The sequence below is a fragment of the Triticum aestivum genome, chromosome 2D (genome assembly GCF_018294505.1).
Source record: "Triticum aestivum cultivar Chinese Spring chromosome 2D, IWGSC CS RefSeq v2.1, whole genome shotgun sequence".
NCBI lineage: Eukaryota > Viridiplantae > Streptophyta > Magnoliopsida > Poales > Poaceae > Triticum > Triticum aestivum.
Window position 1 is genome coordinate 134,058,996 of NC_057799.1, and position 21,950 is coordinate 134,080,945.

Consider the following 21,950-nt stretch of genomic DNA (forward strand, 5'->3'; position numbering starts at 1 on the left):
CGGTGGGGGATCATGGTTACTCGATAATGGAGCCACTAGTCATATGACCGGAAGCAAGGACTTGGTGGTGGACGTACACAAGATTCCATCTATGCCTACCAATGTCGAGCGGGGTGATGCCTCATCCTCTAAGGTATTGGGACTTGGCAAGGTTGTCATTTCTCATGATCTCACGATCGAGAAGGTCATGCTTGTTGAGTCCCTTGCATACAATTTACTTTCCGTTCGTCAACTTGCAATTATGGGCTTTGCCACTTTCTTTGATATCAATACAATGGCCCTCTTGTGGAGCAAGACTCTTAAAGTAGCCTTTGTTGGGCATGTCGAGAACGGTCTCTATGTGATTAACTTTTCGGAGCGACCCACTAAGACCACGACATGCCTAATGGCTAAAGTTGACGTGGGATGGCTTTGGCATCGCCATTTAGCCCATGTCAATATGAGATCTTTGCAAAGTATTCTCAAGGGGGACCATGTCCGTGGACTAACCAATGTTACTTTTGCCAAAGATCGTGCTTGCAGTGCTTGCAGTGCTTGCATTGAAGGAAAGTTACATGAGAAGGCTCATCCTCCCACGACTATCATTTACTCGAAGAGGCCTTTGGAGCTCCTTCACTTGGATCTCTTTGGGCCTCCATCCTTTGATAGTCTTGGGGGTAGAAAGTATTGCTTGGCGATTATGGATGATTATTCAAGATACACTTGGGTGTACTTCTTCAAGAGGAATAGTGAGACCCAACAAACCGTCATTGATTTTGCAAATGAAGATCAACGCCAACACAATGCAAAGATCTTGACGATAAGAAGTGACAACGGAACCGAGTTCAGGAATTACACCTTGGATGAGTTTCTTAGTGCTGAGGGGATCAAGCATCAATGTTCCGCACCTTACACCCCTCAACAAAATGGTGTAGCGGAGAGGAAGAACCGGACATTGATGGATGCGACAAGAACCATGATGGCGGAGTTCAAGTCTCCATACAATTTTTGGGCCGAAGCCATCAACACCACGTGTCATGCATCCAATCGGCTCTATCTCCACAAAGGCTTGAACAAGACTCCATATGAGATTCTCACCGGTAACAAGCCCAACCTCAAGTACTTCCGGGTGTTTGGGTGTAAGTGTTTCATTCTCAAGAAAGGTGTTCGTTTGTCTAAATTTGAGGCTAGAGCTCATGAGGGCATATTTGTTGGTTATGCTACAAACTCTCATGCTTACCGTGTCCTCAATAAGTCCGCGAGACTTATTGAGGAGACGTGTAACGTGGAGTTTGATAAGAATAACGGCCCCCAAGTGAAGCAAAGTGGTACTTGTGATGTAGGTGATGAAATTCCTCACCAAGCCATAAGAAGAATGGGTTTTGGTTTTATCCTACCCATTGAGGAACCCCTTGTGGCCGAAGGAGAAGGACAATGTTCCACTCAAGTGGAACATCACCAACCCAAGACCCACACGCTTCCGAAGAACAAAGTGAAGGCCCTCACCCTCATGAACAAGATCAAGGGCAAGATCAACCCCAAGATGGTGTTGAAGCACCAAGTGATGCCCAAGGTCAAGTTCTCTCCTTCGAGCAAGTTCAAGATCAAGGGCAACCTCAAGATCAAGAACAAGCTCAAGACGACGCTCAAGATGATCAAGTTTCCGCTCCTCAACTCACTCCTGAGGAGGAATTGGAGCTCCGTGCCGCCAAGATTGCTTCCAAGCTCTTGACCAAGGGTCATCTCATGACGAATGTGCTTGGAAGCATTCGAAAGGGGGTAAGCACTCGTAGACAATTGGCAAACTATTGTGAACATCACGCGTTTGTCTCTTGTGTTGAACCCCAAAAGGTGTATGAGGCGCTTGAAGATCCGGATTGGCTTAATGCCATGCATGAAGAACTCAACAACTTCGAGTACAACAAGGTGTGGAGATTGGTGCCAAGGCCAACGGGGAATCATAATGTCATTGGAACCAAGTGGATATTCAAGAACAAGCAAGATGCTCATGGGATTATCGTTCGCAAAAAGGCTAGATTGGTAGCACAAGGCTACTCCCAAGTCGAGGGTATCGACTACGGTGAAACCTTTGCTCCCGTTGCTCGCCTTGAATCCATTCGTTTGTTGATTACTTATGCATCTCATCATAACTTTAAGTTGCAACAAATGGATGTGAAGAGTACTTTTCTTAATGGTCCTATTAATGAGTTGGTGTATGTCAAACAACCCCCCGGGTTCGAGGATCCCTATTTCCCCGATCATGTGTACCAACTCGATAAGGCACTCTATGGCCTTAAACAAGCCCCACGTGCGTGGTATGACCACCTTACCGAGTTGTTACAAGATCGTGGGTTTGAAATTTGGAAAATCGACCCCACTCTTTCTACTGAGAAGGTCAAAGGGGAGTTGTTTGTGTGCCAACTATATGTTGATGATATTATCTTTGGTTCCCCTAACAAAGCTTTCAATGAGGAATTTGCCGCTCTCATGACCTCAAAGTTCAAGATGTCCTCGATGGGAGAGTTGACGTTCTTTCTCGGGTTCGAAGTCAAGCAAGGAAGAGAAGGAACCTTCATCAACCAAGTCAAATACACTCAAGACATGCTCAAGAGATTCAAGCTAAGTGATGTCAAGCCGGCCTCCACTCCAATGCCCGTCAAATGCCAACTTGACATAGATCCCAATGGTAAAGCCGTGGATCAAAAGGTATATCGCTCCATGATTGGCTCCTTGCTCTACCTTTGTGCATCTAGACCGGATATCATGTTGAGTGTGGGAATTTGTGCATGGTTTCAAGCTGCACCTAAGGAAAGCCACTTTGTGGCGGTCAAGCGAATCTTTTGATATTTGGCTCATACCCCAAACTTTGGCTTATGATACCCAAGAGGAGCAAACTTCAAGCTTGTAGGCTATTCGGACTCTGATTGGGCGGGAGACAAAGTGGATAGGAAGTCCACTTCCGGAGGGTGCCAATTTCTTGGTTGCTCTTTGGTGAGTTGGTCTTCTAAGAAGCAAAGTTGTGTATCTCTCTCGTCCACCGAAGCGGAGTATGTGGCGGTCGGTAGTTGTTGTGCACAACTTCTTTGGATGAGGCAAACTTTAAAGGATTACGGTGTCATTTGTGACAAAGTGCCTCTTTCGTGTGACAATGAAAGTGCCATCAAGATTTCTCTCAACCCGGTGCAACATTTCAAGACGAAGCATATTGAGATTCGGTATCACTTCATCCGGGATCATATTAGGCGAGGGGAGATCGAGCTCAACTATGTCAACACTCATGATAACCTTGCAGATATATTCACGAAGCCTTTGGATGAAGCAAGATTTCATGAGTTAAGGCATGAGCTAAATATCATTGATTCGAGCAATGTGGCTTGAACCTTTGCACACCCCACCATACTAATTATGATGTTTTGTTCTAGGTGTAGGCATGGACATAGGGGGAGTATTGTTCTCTCAATGAACTCTTCCTCCCTCCATTATGCATAAATTGATCAACTCTTTCACATTAGCCATTTTTTATGGCACTTGTGCGTCAAAGACGAGTTTCGGTCATGGGACCAAGGATAATTCTTTGCGGCGCCATACCATTTGACTCAAACATAGGTGGCTCCGGCCACCGCCCTTATGCAAAGGTGTTTTTCCTTATTGTGTGTTTCCTTTTGCCTTGCTCCTTTGGTTCTCCTAGATGTTTGAATTCTCTAAAGAGTGGCTTTTATTGTTTGCTTCTTGCACTCTTGAGAGTCTTCATCATCATAATACAGTGTCTTGCTTCCATCCTAAGCCTTCTCATCCCAAGCCATCTTTTCCAAATGTACACAAGTTTGATCTCTTTTGTGCATGGGCTGATGCAACTTGGCGGTACAACCGGTGGTCAGAGCGGTTCTACCATTCTTCCACTAAGTTGTGTAGTCCCAGCGGTACTTCCGGTCTTGCACGAGTGGTTCTACCGCTCCTGCCTGCACCTGTACCACTGGCCGGTACTACCGGTATTTGGAAGCGGTACTACCGCTGCTTCTGGAGCGGAAGTACCGCTCTCAAACACCGGGTAGCTACAAGACCGGTACTACCGCTCCTCGGAGCAGTACTACCGGCTGACATCTTGGCGCATATATAAAGGGCGTGGGCTAAAGGGGTTTTCTTTTTCCCCTTCGTGCTCATCCCTCATCTGAACCCTAGCCGCCGGTTGCTCCGCCCATTGCCCCGGAGCGCCCTCAGGCCCTCCGGATCGGTCGGCCCTTCATCGGATCCGCTCCGTTGAGGTCGCCTCCTCTTCGATCTACTCCCATGGATACCGGTAATGCCATGTTTCTTCTCGTTCTTAGGGTTCCTGATACGTCCATTTTGCATCATGCTTTTATATCGAAATTTATTGCATCATGGGCTATCATTACACATTATATCACAATACTTATGCCTATTCTCTCTTATTTTACAAGGTTTACATGAAGAGGGAGAATGCCGGCAGCTGGAATTCGGGGCTGGAAAAGGAGCAAATATTTGAGACCTATTCTGCACAACTCCAAAAGTCCTGGAAAAAATATTGGGCGCAGAAAGCACCAGAGGGGGGCCACCCGCCGTCCACGAGGGTGGGGGCGCACCCGACCCCCCTAGGCGCGCCCCCTGCCTCGTGGGCCCCCTGGCAGGTCTCCGGTGCCCATCTTTGGCTATATGAAGTCTTTCGCCCTGGAAAAAATCAGAAGGAAGCTTTCGGGACGAAGCACCGCCACCACGAGGCGGAACCTAGCGAAACCAATCTAGGGCTCCGGCGGAGCTGTTCTGCCGGGGAAACATCCCTCCGGGAGGGGGAAATCATCACCATCGATCCTCTCATCGGGAGGGGGTCAATCTCCATCAACATCTTCACCAGCACCATCTCCTCTAAAACCCTAGTTCATCTCTTGTATCCAATCTTTGTCCCAAAACCTCAGATTGGTACCTGTGGGTTTCTAGTAGTGTTGATTACTCCTTATAGTTGATGCTAGTTGGTTTATTTGGTGGAAGACCATATGTTCAGATCCTTTATGCATATTAATACCCCTCTGATTATGAACAAATATGATTTGTGAGTAGTTACGTTTGTTCCTGAGGACATGAAAGAAGTCTTGCTATAAGTAGTCATGTGAATTTGGTATTCGTTCGATATTTTGATGAGATGTATGTTGTCTTTCCTCTAGTGGTGTTATGTGAATGTCGACTACATGACATTCACCATTGTTTGGGCCTAGAGGAAGGCATTGGGAAGTAATAAGTAGATGATGGGTTGCTAGAGTGACAGAAGCTTAAACCCTAGCTTATGCGTTGCTTTGTAAGGGGCTGATTTGGATCCATATGTTTCATGCTATGGTTAGGTTTACCTTATTACTTATTTTGTAGTTGCGGATGCTTGCAATAGGGGTTAATCATAAGTGGGATGCTTGTCCAAGGAAGGGCAGTACCCAAGCACCGGTCCACCCACATATCAAATTATCAAAGTAACGAACGTGAATCATATGAGCGTGATGAAAACTAGCTTGACGATAATTCCCATGTGTCCTCGGGAGCGTTTTCCTTTATATAAGAGTTTGTCCAGGCTTGTCCTTTGCTACAAAAAGGACTGGGCCATCTTGCTGCACCTTATTTACTTTTATTACTTGTTACCCTTTACAAATTACCTTATCACAAAACTATCTGTTACCGATAATTTCAGTGCTTGCAGAGAATACCTTACTGAAAACCGCTTGTCATTTCCTTCTGCTCCTCGTTGGGTTCGACACTCTTACTTATCGAAAGGACTACGATAGATCCCCTATACTGGGCTGCGGCGTGTCGTTTAGCCGAGGCCGGGCATGACCCAGAAAAGTGTGTCCGGACGGAGTTAAGTGAGCATGGTGGGTAAGTTGGTGCACCCCTGCAGGGAAGAAAACATCTATGCATAGCCGGATCCTCGGTAACGGACGCTCAGAGTTGTATCCCGATCGATACAACTAGAACTGGATACTTGTGATGAGAAATGGATAGTATGGCTCTGGGATTGCTCCCTCGCAGGGAGTCGAGGAAGGATCTCTGGGCGAGGTTGATAACACTACTACTTTACACTGTACTAACCTACACTCTTCTAATGCTGCAAGACCGCTTAAGATGCTAGTCTACGATAGGACTAGGCCTTCTCTCTATTCTGGCATTTCTGCAGCCCACTCCACATATACAACCTTTCTTTGATAATGTTGCATATGTAGTGTAGATCCTTGCTTGCTGAGTACTTTGGATGAGTACTCACGGTTGCTTTGCTTCCCTTTTCCCCCATATTCGTTTGATGCAACCAGATGACGGAGCCTCTGAGACAGCTGCCCCCATCGACGACTTCTACTACCACCCCGTGGGTGGTTACTACTACGAGCTTGCCGACGGCCAGGAGTAGGTTCGGAGGGTCCCATGCAGGAGGCCTGCGCCTTTTCGATCGTAGTGTTTCTTTTGCCCCTCCTTCTTAATGCTTATCTATTTTATCTTTTATATCTGTACTCACATATCTGATGTTTTCGCTGACGCTTGTAAGCGAGCTTATGTATTCGAGCCCTCGAGGCCCCTGGCTTGTAATATAAAGCTTGTATGACTTTATTTATGTTTTAGAGTTGTGTTGTGATATCTTCAAGTGAGTCCTTAGGCTTGATCGTGTGCATTTGCGTGTATGGTTAGTGCACGGTCGAGCCGAGGGCGTCACAGGGATGAACTAGTTACCCTATGTATCCTCTTGCGTTGACTTTGGATCCTTGTATCTCCTCTTTGTGTATGTGTATTTAGCATTGGTGTGGTTGGATCTTGTCTATTTGAGAATTCTTCTTGTGTTCCTCTTTGATTTGCTCTCTTCCCCCCTCGGAGTGTGAAAAGATCGACCATTAGGGTTCCACCCTACATCATTAATTCAATGCCGAGCTCTTCTTGAGTCTTCGGTCTAAAAAAAGTGTGAAAGTGGTTAGGATAATTTTCGATCGAATCCGTTTCTATAAGCTACGGTAGGAGATTTTTTACATCTGGTCCAAATCCAAGTCCGACTAATAGGATATGACACTACTAATATTTTGAGTCTGTTTTTTAATAGGATAATCTAACATCTTTAAATATGGATATTCAATTTATGTGTAAAGTTTTAAGTATTAACTACCAATATGTGAATGTCATGCTTATGAGACGAGACATATGCTTATTAGTGATTTATTTGGCTTATTTTAGTATTTTCTAGTGTTTTATGTGTGCTTAAAATGTAAAAGTATAAATACTTTCTCATTGTTTTTGTATAATTTTAGTTTAAAACTTTAAATCATTTGTATATTTCTCGTATATGCATGTGGTATATGACCATATTCGATTCCAGTCCGTTCCATTACCGTACCATGTTTGAATCTGCCATAATTCGGTATTCGAATTTGCACAATCCGGTATTGGAATTCATATCCCTCCCGCTTCTGAAAACAAAAATAAATATGAAATAGGATACCGGTATAAGAATTATCCATCCGAATATGATCTTATTTCACCCTTAATGAGACTGATGAAAGTCATGTGACGGCTTTGTTGGCACCGATGATGGTAGAACATTAGGGGTGTTGTTTTCCTCCTTAAAGGCATCGTCGAGTAGCATTGGACACCTTGTCCAGCCTATGTGCTCCACTTAGAAGCGTAATACTAGTTCTCTGGATTGCACAACGGTCATGTTTTGACATTGTTTCCCTCGTTGGAGGCGTCATCTTGGATGACGACCATGTTTTGCCATTGTTTCCCTCGTTGGAGTCATCATCTTGGAGCCATCAGTGTCTTGTTGGTTGGCCACCGTGTGTGCATAAGGCCTTGTTTGTTTGGGCTTCACCTTTACGGCTATGTATTCGTTATGCTTTTTGGCACTGAAGTACATCAGAATGTGCTTTAGCCAAATACAATGAAAATTGCTCGAATCAAATTTTGGCTGATTTTTCAAAGCTGATTCGAATAGCTTTTTGATATGAATCAAAGTCTTCTTTGATATGAAGGTTCATACTTTGAGTTAGGAACGTTAGGTTTGAGTTTAGGTTACAGAGTGAAGATACGGGTAATGAAATATGATGGATGCTCTATGTTTTTTTAGAATTATTTATTTCAAGAAACATATGAAATTTAAATGAGCCTAGATTGCCTATGCACCAGAAGTAGACATGTCGCAGAATGATGCTCCCACTATTCGGTTTGAAATACCTATTTTAACATAGTTTGATGGTAAAAATTCTACAATACATTTCTTCTTAGGCCTTATCCGCCACAAATGTTTTTGGAATGATATTTTTCACTGTTTAAGATATCTTTCGATATTCCGATAAATCGGCCAATTTATCGCTTATCGTTGTCTGACTGATAAGATAAATCGGCCGATAAATCAACCGATATGGTGATAAATCGGCCGATATGCCGATAACTGTCCGATTTGCCCCTTATCATGGGTCGACCGATAAGTTTTCGATAAGCGATATCCCCAACATTGATATTTTTTGTGTACATGGGATTGAATGGTTGATAATCACACCTTTGCATCGATGTTGTGCACGCATATTCAGTTATATGAATACATGTGATGATAACTCTGATGTCGTTTATCTGGCAACAAAACCTCCGATTTCATTTTTTCTTAGGAAGTCAGCTGCAATTTTAGTATAAAAATGTCATGCTATTCTCTTTTTTCCAGAAAGACTATGATGTCAATCATGGTGCCTGCTGTGAGAAAAATTCATGATCGGCAGTGCGTGTGCAACTAGCTTTGAATGCATCAAAGTGCGTGATCGAATAGAAACAATGGCGCAGCAAAGCGCACGTTACCATTGGTACAGAATGAGGCAAATGGAGATTCAACCAAAGTAAAACACTGGAGAAGGAAAAAAAAGAGCACTAGAATTAGACATCTCATGGGCCTTGTTCTTCGCCCCTGGCTGAAAAGAGGCTGAAAACCTCGACGGACGATGCCGCACAGTCGACAGTCTACTACTCCACACCCCAACACCACATCCAGTCGACGACAACATGGCCCGCCGCCGCAGCCGCCGCCGCGCTCGCCCCGCCTCGCCACCGGCGGCGCTGGAAGACGAAGACCTCCTCCGGAAGATTTTCCTGCTCCTCCCGCCTCAGCCCTCCACCATTCCCCGCGTCTCTGTCGTCTGCAAGCAATGGCGCGGCGTCGTCCGCGACCCCCAATTCCTCCGCGGCTTCCGCGACCACCACCGGAAACCTCCCCTCCTCGGCCTCGTCATGGGCCACACCGGGCACCCCTACTTCAGGTCCGATCTCGACCCTCCAGACCACATCCCGCACGAGCGCTTCTTCCCTCCGGACATCCTCAGCATGTACATGGACTTGTTCGACTGCCGCCATGGACGCGTCGTCTTCTTCGACCACCCAGCTACGTGAGGTCATGCTGTTTGACCCCGCCACCGGAGGCCGCCGTCATGTGGTCGTTCCACCAGTGTTTGACGAGAAGGATATTGGCGTCTTCAACGCCGCCGTGATTTGCGTTGCCGGCGACGAAGGCCACGTGCACGGCGATTGCCACACCAGCCCATTTCAGGTGGTCTTGATAGGTATCCACGATGACAATAAACGAGCATTTGCCTCTGTCTACTCATCGGAGACCGGAACATGGGGTGAGCTCATCTCAACAGCAGCAATTCGGTATATGTGTGAGCTGAGCCGTCCCAGCACCCTTGTAGGGGATTCTGTTTATTGGGTGTTTGATGGCAATGAGGATGGCATACTCAAGTTTGATTTAGATAGGCATAGCCTAGTTAATATCGAGATGCCGGATTTGTTCAGGTATTATAGCTGCTGGAGCAGCTTTAAGATCATGTCGACAGATGATGGCAGTTTTGGCCTTGCTGTCTTGGAACACCAAAAATTCGAAATGTGGGAGAGGAAGGTCGATTGTGATGGTGTTGCCGGATGGGTGCTGCAGAAGACCTTTCAATTGAACACGATCCTTGGTCTAGGGCCTATAGGAGGAACGGATAATCTCGTGTTGGGGTATGATGAAGATGATCGTGCGATTTATGTAAGGACAGATATTGGTGTCTGCATCATTCAGCTTGAGACAATGCAGTTCAGAAATCTTGGCAAAGATAATTTCACGACCACCGCCTATTATCCATACAAAAGCTTCTATACTGCAGGTATTTAGCTCTTCACATTTCCAGAAAACAGAAACATGGAAATAGCCACACACAAAATTGCACTTGGTTGCTGGAATACCTTCATTGTGGCAAAGTATTTGTAACTGATTAACTGTACTCTGTTGTCATCTTCAGAGAGAGGAAGCAGTTTTAACTAATTTATTCTATGACATTGTGTACAAATCCATTACAGAATCTGGCAAAACCGTTAAAGTAAAAAGCATATTGCTTTCTTTCTATACATGCATTATATGATGGTTATGTCCGTTCGTATGCACCAATATTACAAATCTTTTGAGGATGGGCTGCATCTGGCAGTTGGACATTCGCGAGATACAAGCTAAAATTAAGTTTATACTCTAATGTTTGATATTATAGTTAAGCAATTTAGTGGGTTGTTTGGACCATTTCGAAGCATAAAGCTAGTAATTTTCTTTATTCAATTTGTTTATGAGATATAGTGTTCATCAACAACAAAGCCTTTACTCCCAAACAAGTTGGTGTAGGCTAGAGCTGAAACCATAAGATCTCGAAACCAACTTATGGTTCTGGCACGTGGATAGCTAACTTCCATGCACACCTGCCCATAGCTAGTTCTTTCGTGATATTCTAGTCCTTCAGATCTCTCTTTACGGACTCCTCCCATGTCAAGTTTGGTCTACCCCGACCTCTCTTGACATTATCACCACGCTTTAGCCGTCGGCTGTGCACTGGAGCTTCTGGAGGCCTGAGCCGAATATGCCAAAACCATCTCAGCCGATGTTGGACAGCTTCTCTTCAATTGGTGCTACTACATCTCTAGCATGTATATCATCATTCCGAACTCGATCCTTTTGTGTGGCCACATATTCATCTCAACATGCACATATCCGCTACACCTCTTGTGGCACTCTCTTGTCCAGAAGCTCGGCGCTACTTCATTCATCCGGCTTTGATTCGATGGCTCGCATCTTCATTTGTATCACCATGCCCGTTGACCCCAAATATCGTAAGGTGTCCTTTTGAAGTATCACCTGCCCATCAAGGCTAACCTGCTCCTCCTCGTCTCTAGTAGTACTGAAACCGCATCCCATGTACTCAGTTTTAGTTCTAGTAAGCCTAAAACCTTTCGGTTCCAAGGTTTTTCTCCATAGCTCTAACTTTCTATTAGCCCCCGGCTGACTATCATTGACTAACACCACATCATCCGCAAAGAGCATACACCATGGGACATCTACTTGTATATCCCTTATGACCTCATCCGTCATCAAAGCAAATGGTTAAGGGCTTAAAGCTGACCCTTGGTGTAGTCCTATTTTAATCGGGAAGTCATCAGTGTCGCCATCACTTGTTCGAACACTTGTCATGACGTTATGTACATGTCCTTGATGTGGGTAATGTACTTTGTTGGGACTTTGTGTTTGTCCATGAACCACCACATGACATTCCACGGTATCTTATCGTAGGCCTTCTCCAAGCCAATGAACACTATATGAAGTCCTTTTGCTCCATGTATCTCTTCGTAAGTTGTCATACCAAGAAAATGGCTTCCATGGTTGACCTCCTAGGCATGAAATCAAACAGAATTTTGGTCACGCTTGCCATTCTTCTTAAGAGGTGCTCAATGACTGTCTCCCATACCTTTATTGTATGCATGGATTTTGAGTCGCTCGACTAGTCGCGACTAGTCGTCGACTAGTCGACGAGTCGCTGTTCCAGGGCCGACTCAGCCTCTCGACTCGACTCCTGGGATGAGTCGAGCGACTCGCACGACTAGTCTCGACTAGTCGCGGTTTTTGGGTCAAACAATTCGAGGCAGCGCTGGATCTGGAGCACTCTCCCGCCGTGCTGCTGCTGCTGTGCTGCCTCGCTGCTGCTGCTTCTGCGCCCCCGCTGCAGCGCTAGCCGCCGCCGCCGCTGCTGCTGAAGCTGCAGCTGCAAGAGGAGCGGGCTGGGAGGAGGAGCGGTGGCAAGAGAGCTGCTGCGGGGGAGTTGAGAGATCCATCACTGGGAGGAGGAGTGGTGGACTGGTGGCAAGAGAGTGGCAACATAATGTGTGGCGGCTGTGGTGAGGGAGGAGGGAGTGTGGATGGTGGATTAGGTCACGGGAGGAGTATATAGCTACTAGATTTTTTTGAGGTGTAATATATAGCTACTAGATGGGCTTTTGGACCACAGGGAAGTGCATAACTAGTGGCCCATCTCTCAGTTGCCCCTGGTTCTGCTGCTGGTGGTGTGCTCCTCCCCTCCTCCCCTGGTTGCTGTTGCTGCTGTGCACTTGTGCTCCTCCCATGACTGCCTGCTGCTTAACTCACGTCGACTCGTCGCCATGTCGACTCGTCGACCGTGAGTCTAGACTAGTCACGACTAGTCTAGAGTCGCCCCCTCCGAGCGACCCATCGACTCATCGACTCGAAAACATTGATTGTATGGCTCATCAGCTTAATTCCACGGTAATTAGTATAGCTTTGAGCTATCCCCTTGTTCTTGAAGATTGGTACTAATATACTCCGCATCTTGTTTGCCCAAAAAATGAGGTTGAAAAGCTTAATTAGCCATACTATCGCTATGTCTCTGAGGCCTCTCGACACCTCAATGGGAATACAATGAGGGCCCATTGCCTTGCCTCCTTTCAGCCTTTTAAGCCTCCCTAAGCTCAGACTCCTGGATTCGCCACATAATATGCCTATTGGTAGCATCAAAGGAGTTGTCCAGTTCAATGGTAGAGTTCTCATTCTCTCCATTGAACAACTTGTCGAAGTACTCCCACCATCTATGCTTAATCTCCTCGTCTTTCAACAGGAGCTGATCTGCTCCGTCCTTGATGCATTTGACTTGGTCGACATCCCTCGCTTTCCTCTCTCAGATCTTGGCCATCTTATAGATGCCCCTTTCGCCTTCCTTCGTGTCTAAGCGTTGGTAGAGGTACTTAACGCCCGACCCCTTGCTTCACTCACAGCTCGCTTTGCACCTTCTTTGCCACCTTGTACTTCTCTATGTTGTTTGCACTCCTGTCCAGGAGTAGGCGTCTGAAACATTCTTTCTTCTCCTGAATAGCCTTCTGGACATCATTGTTCCACCACCAGGTATCTTTAGCTTTGCTTCTACTTCCCCTGGTCACTCCAAACTCATCCGAAGCCACCTTACGAATCCAAGTCACCATCTTCATCCACGTATTGTCTGCATCACCTCCTTACTCCCAAGGGCCCTCCTTAATGATCCTCTCCTCGAAAGCCTGAGTTACCTCCCGGTTGAGCTTCCACCACTTCGTTCTAGTGACTTTGGCACGCTTATCCCGCTGGACACGAATCCGAAAGCGGAAGTCAGACACCACAAGCTTATGTTGAGGGACAATACTCTCTCCAGGCATGACCTTACAATCTAGGCAAGCACGCCTGTTTTCCATTCTCGAGAGGACGAAATCAATCTTGCTAGAGTGTTGACCACTACTAAAAGTCACTAGATGTGATTCTCTCGTTAAAGAGGGTGTTAGCTACGATCATGTCGAAGGCTAGAGCGAAGCTTAAGACATATCCTTCTTGATTCCTGATGCCATAGCCAAAGTCCCCATGCACCCCTTCAAAACCTGTGTTCGATGTATCCATGTGGCCATTGAGGTCTCCTCCTATGAAGAGCTTCTAGCCAATAGGTGCACTCCTAACTATGTCCTCCAGACCTTCCTAGAACGAGTTATTTACCCAAAACCACCACACTTGAGGCTAGGGTAACAACTTGATACCACATTTGAACCAGGGCACAAAAAACCACCAAAAATGCGTCTAATCTGTAACGCGGAGCATTGATGCTGGAATTTGGCCGCGAAAACAGCGGAACTGACAAGTTGGGCCCGCATGTCGGGCTGACGTGGCGTGCTTATGTGGACAATATGATGAGTTGGACATAGGTCCCACCTGTCAATGACTCAAGTATTTGTTTTCTTTTTCTTTTTTACTTCTTTCTCCTTTTTTCCATGGGCATTTCAACAAACATTTTATGGGCACCTAGCAGGCCAGAGCACCGCTGCCATGGCGTTGGCCACGAGCCTCCATCCGTGTCGTCGCACCCCTCCTCCCCATGGTCACAAGGGACCACAGGCGTGCGCTCGTGCTAGCTGCAGGCGCGGGGGCGGGGCGGGGCGCTGCTCGTTGGCTGGCGAGCCGGCCTGGGCACGCGGCAGCGGTGCTGCTCTTCGCCTGCTTCGAGGGGAGTATCCAGCCAGGACGCGGCCAGGTCCTGTACTGCTCGTCGGCCTGGGCGCGCGGCGGGGCGGGACGCTGCTCATTGGCCGGCGAGTCGGCCTGGCACGCGGCGGCGGCGCTGCTCTTCGGCTGTACATGGAACATGGATGGCCGCCTCAGTCGGCTGCAGCTGCTCGTGCCGGCTAGGACGCGACCACCGCAGCCCGTGGATGGCCGCCTCAGTCGGCTGCAGCTGCTCGTGCCGGCCTTGCTACACCGCCCGGCCACCGGAGCCGTTGTCAGGGTGCCATGACCCAGCGTGCCCGGCCACCCCAACGCGTTCTCATGGGACCTCTCGCACGCACGTCTCGCGCCGCGCCGGCCGGAGCCGCCGATAGGATAGTTTGTGCTTATGTTGGTCGACGGCGAGCTCGCTCTCGCCACGGGGGACCTCGCGCCGTCTTCGCCATCAGCGGTGGAGTCCGCGGGCCTCCTTCCGTCCTGGCGTGAGAACATCTACCCCACCGGTGCTCCATGGAGACGCGGACGAGCTACCGCTGCTCACTCTCTCCGGCGAGAGGAAAATGATTGGCGCCCAAAAGCTGTTCGATGGAATGCCTCAAAGAAAGAGATATGGGAAGAAGATGACCGTCTAGTCATTGACGGGGGGCCCACATCTCATTGCCACGTCAGCTGGTTAAAGCTTTTAGTCGTCGCCATGTCAGCCCGACATGCGGGCCCAACTTGTCAGTTTCGCTGTTTTCGCAAGCTTATCAGACTATCAGTGCTCCGCATTACAGATTAGGCGCATTTTTGTGGTTTTTTGTGCCCTGGTTCAAATGTGGTACCAAGTTGTTACTCTAGCCCTAAGTGTGGTGGTTTTGGGCAAATAACTCTCCTAGAACTCCCTCTTGGTGTTCTCATTGTGGTCTACTTGTGAGGCATATGCACTGATGACATTGAGAACTAAGTCCGCAACTACAGCTTGACCGGGATAATTTGGTCCCTATGCCTATTGACGTCTACCACTCCATACTTGAGGCTCTTGTTGATCAAGATGCCTACTCCATTTCTGTTTGCAGTTATCCCCGTGTACCACAACTTGAAGCTGGCATCCTCCACCTCCTTCGCCTTCTGTCCCCTTCATTTGGTTTCTTGGATGCAAAGGATATCAACACCTCTCTTCACCGCTGTATCAACTAGCTCCTGTAGCTTACTTGTCAGGGACCACACGTTTCAACTACCCAAGTGATCCTACTAGGCCCGGGTAGCTTCCTTACCCTTTGCACTCGTCGAGTCAAATGCGAAGGCCATTGCTCATTTTTCACTATACCCGGGCGTCGATGTAGCACGCCAGTAAGGATGCGTCGACACGATCCTTGCTCACTTGTCACCCTATCCAGATCAAGATACGGCGCACCGCCAAGGGGGTGACAGCCCAGCCCTTGCCCATTTGACATCACACCGGGTTCCGGTATGGCACATCGTTGGGAGGGTTACACCCCAACGATGTTCTTCTGGGTTTCATCTCCATAAGAGTGGCTGAGTTTTGACGCTCGCTCACCAAGCCTATCACAACCATCCTCCTTTACCCGGGCTTGGGACCGGTTATGTTGAGACAACATAGGTGGAGTTTCTGTGTTATAGTGTTCCTGCAGAAATCTTTCTATTAATCATACATCCGTAATACGAATAAACTTATATTAATAATTAACTTTCTTTATCTTCTGTTGAAGAGACCTGGTGCAAGTCTAAGTGAAAGCTTTTCAGCATTCAGATCTTGGATACTTCTTTCTGATGTTGCCATTTCAATTGTTCAATCTGGTGTGTTCATTGACATTATCCAAAGAGGCTCATTTAATTTTTATTGGCATTGTCTGTTTCTCATTTGTCCAATCCCGTGTGCCTTCCATCATTTTCACATCTTTCATATCTTGTGGTGTTTGAATGTCAGATTACTGACTCAGTGTGTGTGTGTGTGAGTGTGAGTAAAAGGCATTCCTATAATCAGCCGGTTACTGCTGGTTTTCGGCCATACCTGTTGCCCCCCCCCCCCCCCCCCCCCCCCCTTAAAAAAATCTGGTGTTTTATGTTATTGTAAGCTAGTTTTCGTTAATTCATGTACGTACTGCATACAGCATGGAAAATTGATTAAATTTACTAGTAGATGGGTTCACATCCCATGACTCATGGCGTGAAAATGTCACTAGGAGTTTTTGTATCATATATGTGCAAAGCTTATCACCTATTCACACTCAGACTTGAGACACGGGTCTGAGTGCATCCTCTTGCATCTTCTTAGTCTCCCTTCTCATCACTTCGTTTTCCATTTTCTCAATCTGACATCAGTTCTCCCTGCTAGTGAGTGACCTGTCAGTATGCGAAAGAAGAGTTGGTGGCATCTCCAGATCTCTGGCGAAGGATGGCAGCATCATGGTTCCTGCTTCAAGGGGAGCAGGAGCGGTAGGAGACAATGCCGCAGCTGCCTCGACCCGAACCATACCAGGAGGTAAAATACATGCATCTTGATTTACGTGTCTAGTCAGTTAGACATTGGCCACTTGGGACTTGGGTATATCAATTAATAGCAGATTTGTGGTTTTCCATTAGCAGTATCCGTAATGTAGAATCATTATCTGGGATTGGGGACATTGCAGCAGCCGTAACATGGGGTTTAATCCTTTATTCTTCTCGCACCACAGATATGCTAGATAAGTCAAGCAGCAGAGTTCAAGGAATCGATACAGGTCTTGTGCCAAGCCGGGTACTGACACAAACTCGAATCGACGTGATATTCAAGAAAGAGACGGAGACAAGATCAAAGCTTAGCAAAGCTTGGGCAAAATGGTTCCGCAGCAACGGTGTTCCTGAAAGTAAAGCAGACTGCCCACACTTCTGCAGTGCCATGAAGTTAACACAGCAGCTAGGTACCCGCTTGCCTGTTCCTTCAGGCGATGAACTAGGTGGCGTAAATCTGGACGTGGAGGAAGAACTTCCGTAAGTAGATGTGAATGTTAACTACTTATCCATGGACTGATGGCTCATGCCTTTGTAAGGGTTAGTTAAGTACTGCCTCATGAACTGTTCTAGGTTCTTCCGAGTCCTGGTTATTTATGAACTTTGATCTAGCGATGTTGAGTTGGTTATGCACCATTTTGGTAACTTCCTCAACTTTGATGTAAGGAACGGCTTTGTTGGTAACTAAGTACAAGTAGGTATTCATCATATCGTTTTTATTTTGATCTTCTTGCGGGTTATGAACATATTGGTTATTGTGTGTCTCGGTCACTTGATTGTTGCATGTGTGTGTGGCGTTGTGTCGTTGGCTGTGATCTTGTAATTCCTAGCTGGTTAATGGCTTCGTTAATTCAAAGTCGAGCTCTTTTTGAGTCTTCGGTCTAAAAAAAGAATGAAATTGGTTAGGATAATTTTTTATTGAATCCACTTCCGAATCCATTTTTATAAGCTACGGTAAGAGATTTTTGACATCTGAACCGTCTGACTGATAGGATACGGTATAGGATATGATACTACTATTATTCCGAGTCTATTTTTAAAAGGATAATCCGACATATTTAAATACTGATATTCAATTTATGTGTAAAGTTTAGGACTCTGATAAATGCCACACGTGTAACACAAACACATGGCAATTCCGAACATTTTTTATGGAAATTTTAGTGATGTGAGGATGGCAACTTCAGTTGTCAAGCATGACAATTTTTTTTTGGATGACAAGTTTTTTCTTTGTTTTTTTTTCTCTTTTCGGATAGCAATTTTAATTGTAAAAAATGTCAGGACCAGATTGCTTCGTGCCACACGTGTGGCACTTATCATTTAGGAAGTTGTAAGTGAATGTCATCTTTGTTTATGAGATGAGGCATATGCTTATTAGTGATTTATCTGGCTTATTTTAGTATTATTTTAGTGTCTTATCTATGCTTAAAGTGTATATAAGTATTTAGCTAACCACTAGAGATTAAGATTCTTAATGCTAGTTAATACTTCTCCTCCCGTCGGCGCCGCCGGTCCGTCCCATCTCCTATGGCCTCTAGGCCATGGAGGTGCAGAGGATCTCGGCCCCCCGCCGGCTGGAGGGACCCCGTTCTCGTTCTTGTTAGAGCCAGTGTCTTGGTTGGGGCTGTGTGCGGCGGTGATGTCCCTTAGTAGGAATAATGTCTCACACGTTCTATCTCCGTCCCGATGGTGCGTCTAGCATCGTCGGAGGACGTGTGGAGGTTTGTCTCCGTTGGATCTTGCGGGATTCGATCGGTGCGGGTCTTCGGTGGACCTATCTGGATCCGGTCTCTGTTCATCTTCGTTTAGGTGTTTACAGGTTTGATCCTTCTGATCTACGACTTTCTTCATCGGCGATGGTTGCTACTCTGGTGCGGTGGGCCTGTGGGGCCTTGGCCCGACAACTTCACGACTATCTACTACAATAAGGTTTGCCCGGCTCCGGTGAGGGAGGGGCGATGACGGCGGCACGCCTTTGGCTCGCTCCAGTGCTTGTAATCGTCGCTAGGTGGTCCATGGACATGGTTGTAATTTTTATTACCTTTGTTGTTCTTTGTACTGCCATGATTGAAGATGAATAGATTGGAAATTTCTCGCAAAAAGAAAGTGTATAAGTATTAAGACTTTCTCATTGTTTTTGTATACTTTTAATTTAAATCATTTATATATTCCTCCTATACGTGGTATATGACGGTTTTTCATTCCAACCCGTAGCATGTATGAATCAGCCATAATCCGGTACTCGAATCTGCTTTCATTGTGCTATCTGGCACTGAAGTACTCCCTCCATTTCTAAATATAAAACTTTTTAGAGATTTTAATACGGAGTATATATAGATGTATATAAATGTATTTTAGAACATAGATTAACTCATTTGTTTTGTATGTAGTTTATATTGAAATATCTAAAAAAGCTTATATTTAGAAACGGAGGGAGTACATCGGGGAAATTGCTCGAATCAGATTTTGGCTGATTTTTCAAAGCTGATTCGAACAGCAGTTTTGTTTCAAAAGGCTGAATCTGGTCCCCGAGACTGACTGAAACAAACACCGCCTAAATGTCCCTGCGTTCTCTCGGTCAGGGATGCCCGTCGGCAGCCTCGGTTGAGTTACAATGATTATACCGGAGCTGAACTAAGCTAAAACATCAGTTTAACCAACAATCTCCTACGAGTACATACAACAAAATCCCATCAACACGGAATGTTACAATGGTTTCTCCAAATCTAATCCTACAACCAATCCCTCTTTCTTTTCACCCGAACGCATCGCACCGATCAATCAGTGTTCCGCCGACCTCCATCTATCGCAGCAGATGGAGCGCGAGCAGCACCAATGGCGCGGCGACTAGCCGCCCGGAGGCTGCCGGCGGTGGTGTCGCTGCCGCGCCAGTCACGTCGCCGGTGGCCATGTTGGCGAGCCAGGCGTCGCTGCTGGCGCCCCCGAGGATCACGCCCTGCCCCTGGATGCCGCCGCCACCGCCACCGCCAGTGCCGGCCTCGCCGCCCATCGGCATCGGCATGCTGTCCTGGTTGGCGTCCGTGAACGTCATCCCTGGCATCGTTGCCGGCGTATCCGTCGCAGGCATCGTCGTCGGCGTCTCCATCCGAGGCACCGTCGTCGGCGTTGGGGTCGTCTGCGTCGGCGTCGTGGCCGCCGGCACCGGATTAATCGCCGGCACCGTGGTCGACTTCTGGCTGCTCGTGTGACAAAAGGACAGAACAAGGGCACATGGTGAGGTCACGGGAATGGCGGAAACAGTAAACCAAATGCACATAACGGCGAAAAAAGCTCGTCTTTTGTGTCCACCCTGCTCTGCTGCTAAGCTAAAATATCTTGCCTAGATTCAGATCTGCAGATCTCTTCCTATGCTTTTCCATTTTAATCATACGGAAGACACTAATCTCTTCAACGGATCAACCCCCCTTGGCAAGGCAAGAACCAACCAGATCCAGACTTGGAAGGTCAAATGGAGGAGTGCTGGGACTGAGAGTGAGGCTGACCTCGGGGTGGCGCCGGGGCAGAAGGTGACGGTGTAGTCGGGGCCGCCGGCGCAGGTGAAGGTGGAGGTGGGGTCGTCGAAGGCGTAGCTGTAGGAGCGCGGGCACGCCATCTTGAATACCTGCGAGTAGGACGTCGGCCGGCACGTCCCGGGGTTGGCGTACGCGCCGCTGCAGCAGTACTCGGGCCGCCCGAACGCGTCGCACGCGCTCCGGCAGGCCGCGCCGCCGCCGGACCGGAGCTCGGCGGGGCACATCGCGTTCAGGTCCGCCGCGCACCCCGCCGAAGCGCAGGACCCGGCGCTCGACGCGCCGCCTGGGCGCTCCCCGGAGGACGGCTCCACCAGCACCGGCAGGTTGTACCCGTCCACCAGGCTGACGTCGTAGAAGTCCAGCCCGCCCGTCCCGTCGAGCGTGAACTCTGCCAGCGTCGCGGGGGGCGCGGCGCCAGCGCCGGCGCACTCAGCCGTGCCGGAGCCGCAGTCGCCGGTGGCGCAGACGAGCCGCCCCGTGGCGCCGTCCTGCGCGCATCCGGTGCGGGCCCAGAGACGGCCGGACCAGGCCGAGGGCGCCGGCACCGCGCGCGACGCGCCCGGCGGGAGCTCGAACCCCGTGGTGCCGAGCCGCGCGGTGCCGGCGTTGGACAGGACGCCCGGCCACACCGTGTCCGCGCACCGGTTGACGAACGTGAACATCGCCGCCTCCCCCTCTGCACACCACCAAGAAACACAGCGCGCCGCGTCAGCTCCCCCGCCATTACATTACCGAACCTCACTCGCACCAAGCAAAGAAGAAACCAGGAAGCATCGATTTACCGCAAATCTATTTACCTCTCCATGAAATCAGAAGGAGCACAATGACGGCGATGCATCCCGGCAGCCCCATCGAGGATAGCTGCTAGCAAACGCAATGCAGAGGGACAAGCGCGTGCAATGTCAGGACAGAGCACCGCGCCTACTGCTCACTCTCACTCTTCAGCAACTGGTAATGGTGTGTGGTAGTGTGACAGTCGGTTGATTTGGAGGAGACGGAGAAAGATGAGGGCAATGGGCGCCCAGGAAAGAGAGGGAGAAAGGATAGGGGAGGGGGAATCTTTAGTGTGGCTCCCGATGAACTTTACTTTAGCCTTTGTTTGGGTACCCCGGTGGCATCGAGCATGGGCACACGTACGGTAAATTCTATTCTGATTGGGCTGGCTCGCGAAACTGCTGCCCGCCGTGAAAGATGATTTTCCTTCGATAAAAGGCGAAACTATCTACATATGGATTTGATTACGTCGTCCCAACGCCGTCCCTATCACGGACACACTATTTGTCCGAACTGTAGAAGGACACTTTGGCAATACAATAGTCGTTGTATTGATAGGTGCAGGTGCACGTATATATAGAGTACAAGCAGGCCTCAACTTCAACTATACACAACTAGAAGGTGGGTCAGGATATACATAATACATGCAACACATATATATTCAACACCCCCCGCAGTCGAAGCGTCGCCGCAGACACAGAGACTGGACCGAAACTCCTCGAAGATGGGAATAGGCAATCCCTTAGTCATCACGTCTGCAAACTGTTGCGTCGTCGAAACGTGGAGAAGCCGAACACGGCCAAGCGCAACCTGCTCACGCACAAAGTGAA

The 21,950-nt window shown here is 47.9% G+C and overlaps 1 protein-coding gene and 1 pseudogene across 1 annotated transcript; one reads left to right on the forward strand and one right to left on the reverse strand.

Moving 5' to 3' along the window:
- Positions 1-8,916: 8,916 nt before the first annotated feature.
- LOC123049054 (uncharacterized) lies at positions 8,917-10,304 on the forward strand (annotated as a pseudogene).
- An 8,980-nt stretch (positions 10,305-19,284) lies between these two features.
- Positions 19,285-21,473, reverse strand: LOC123052183 (thaumatin-like protein 1). Its single transcript, XM_044475287.1, has 3 exons — positions 21,144-21,473; positions 20,317-21,022; positions 19,285-20,010 (listed from the first exon to the last, which is right to left on the reverse strand). Exons 1-3 carry the CDS (start codon positions 21,196-21,198, stop codon positions 19,617-19,619), a joined length of 1,155 nt encoding a protein of 384 aa, XP_044331222.1. The 5' UTR covers positions 21,199-21,473; the 3' UTR covers positions 19,285-19,616.
- Positions 21,474-21,950: the final 477 nt, after the last annotated feature.

Excerpts from the sequence above, each read along its gene's own strand:
- LOC123052183 (XM_044475287.1), bottom strand. The coding sequence starts at position 21,198 with ATGGGGCTGCCGGGATGCATCGCCGTCATTGTGCTCCTTCTGATTTCA. Across the intron at positions 21,023-21,143 it reads CCTTCTGATTTCATGGAGAG|AGGGGGAGGCGGCGATGTTC; the intron begins GTAAATAGATTT and ends GGTGGTGTGCAG. Across the intron at positions 20,011-20,316 it reads TGCCCCGGCGCCACCCCGAG|CCAGAAGTCGACCACGGTGC; the intron begins GTCAGCCTCACT and ends TCACACGAGCAG.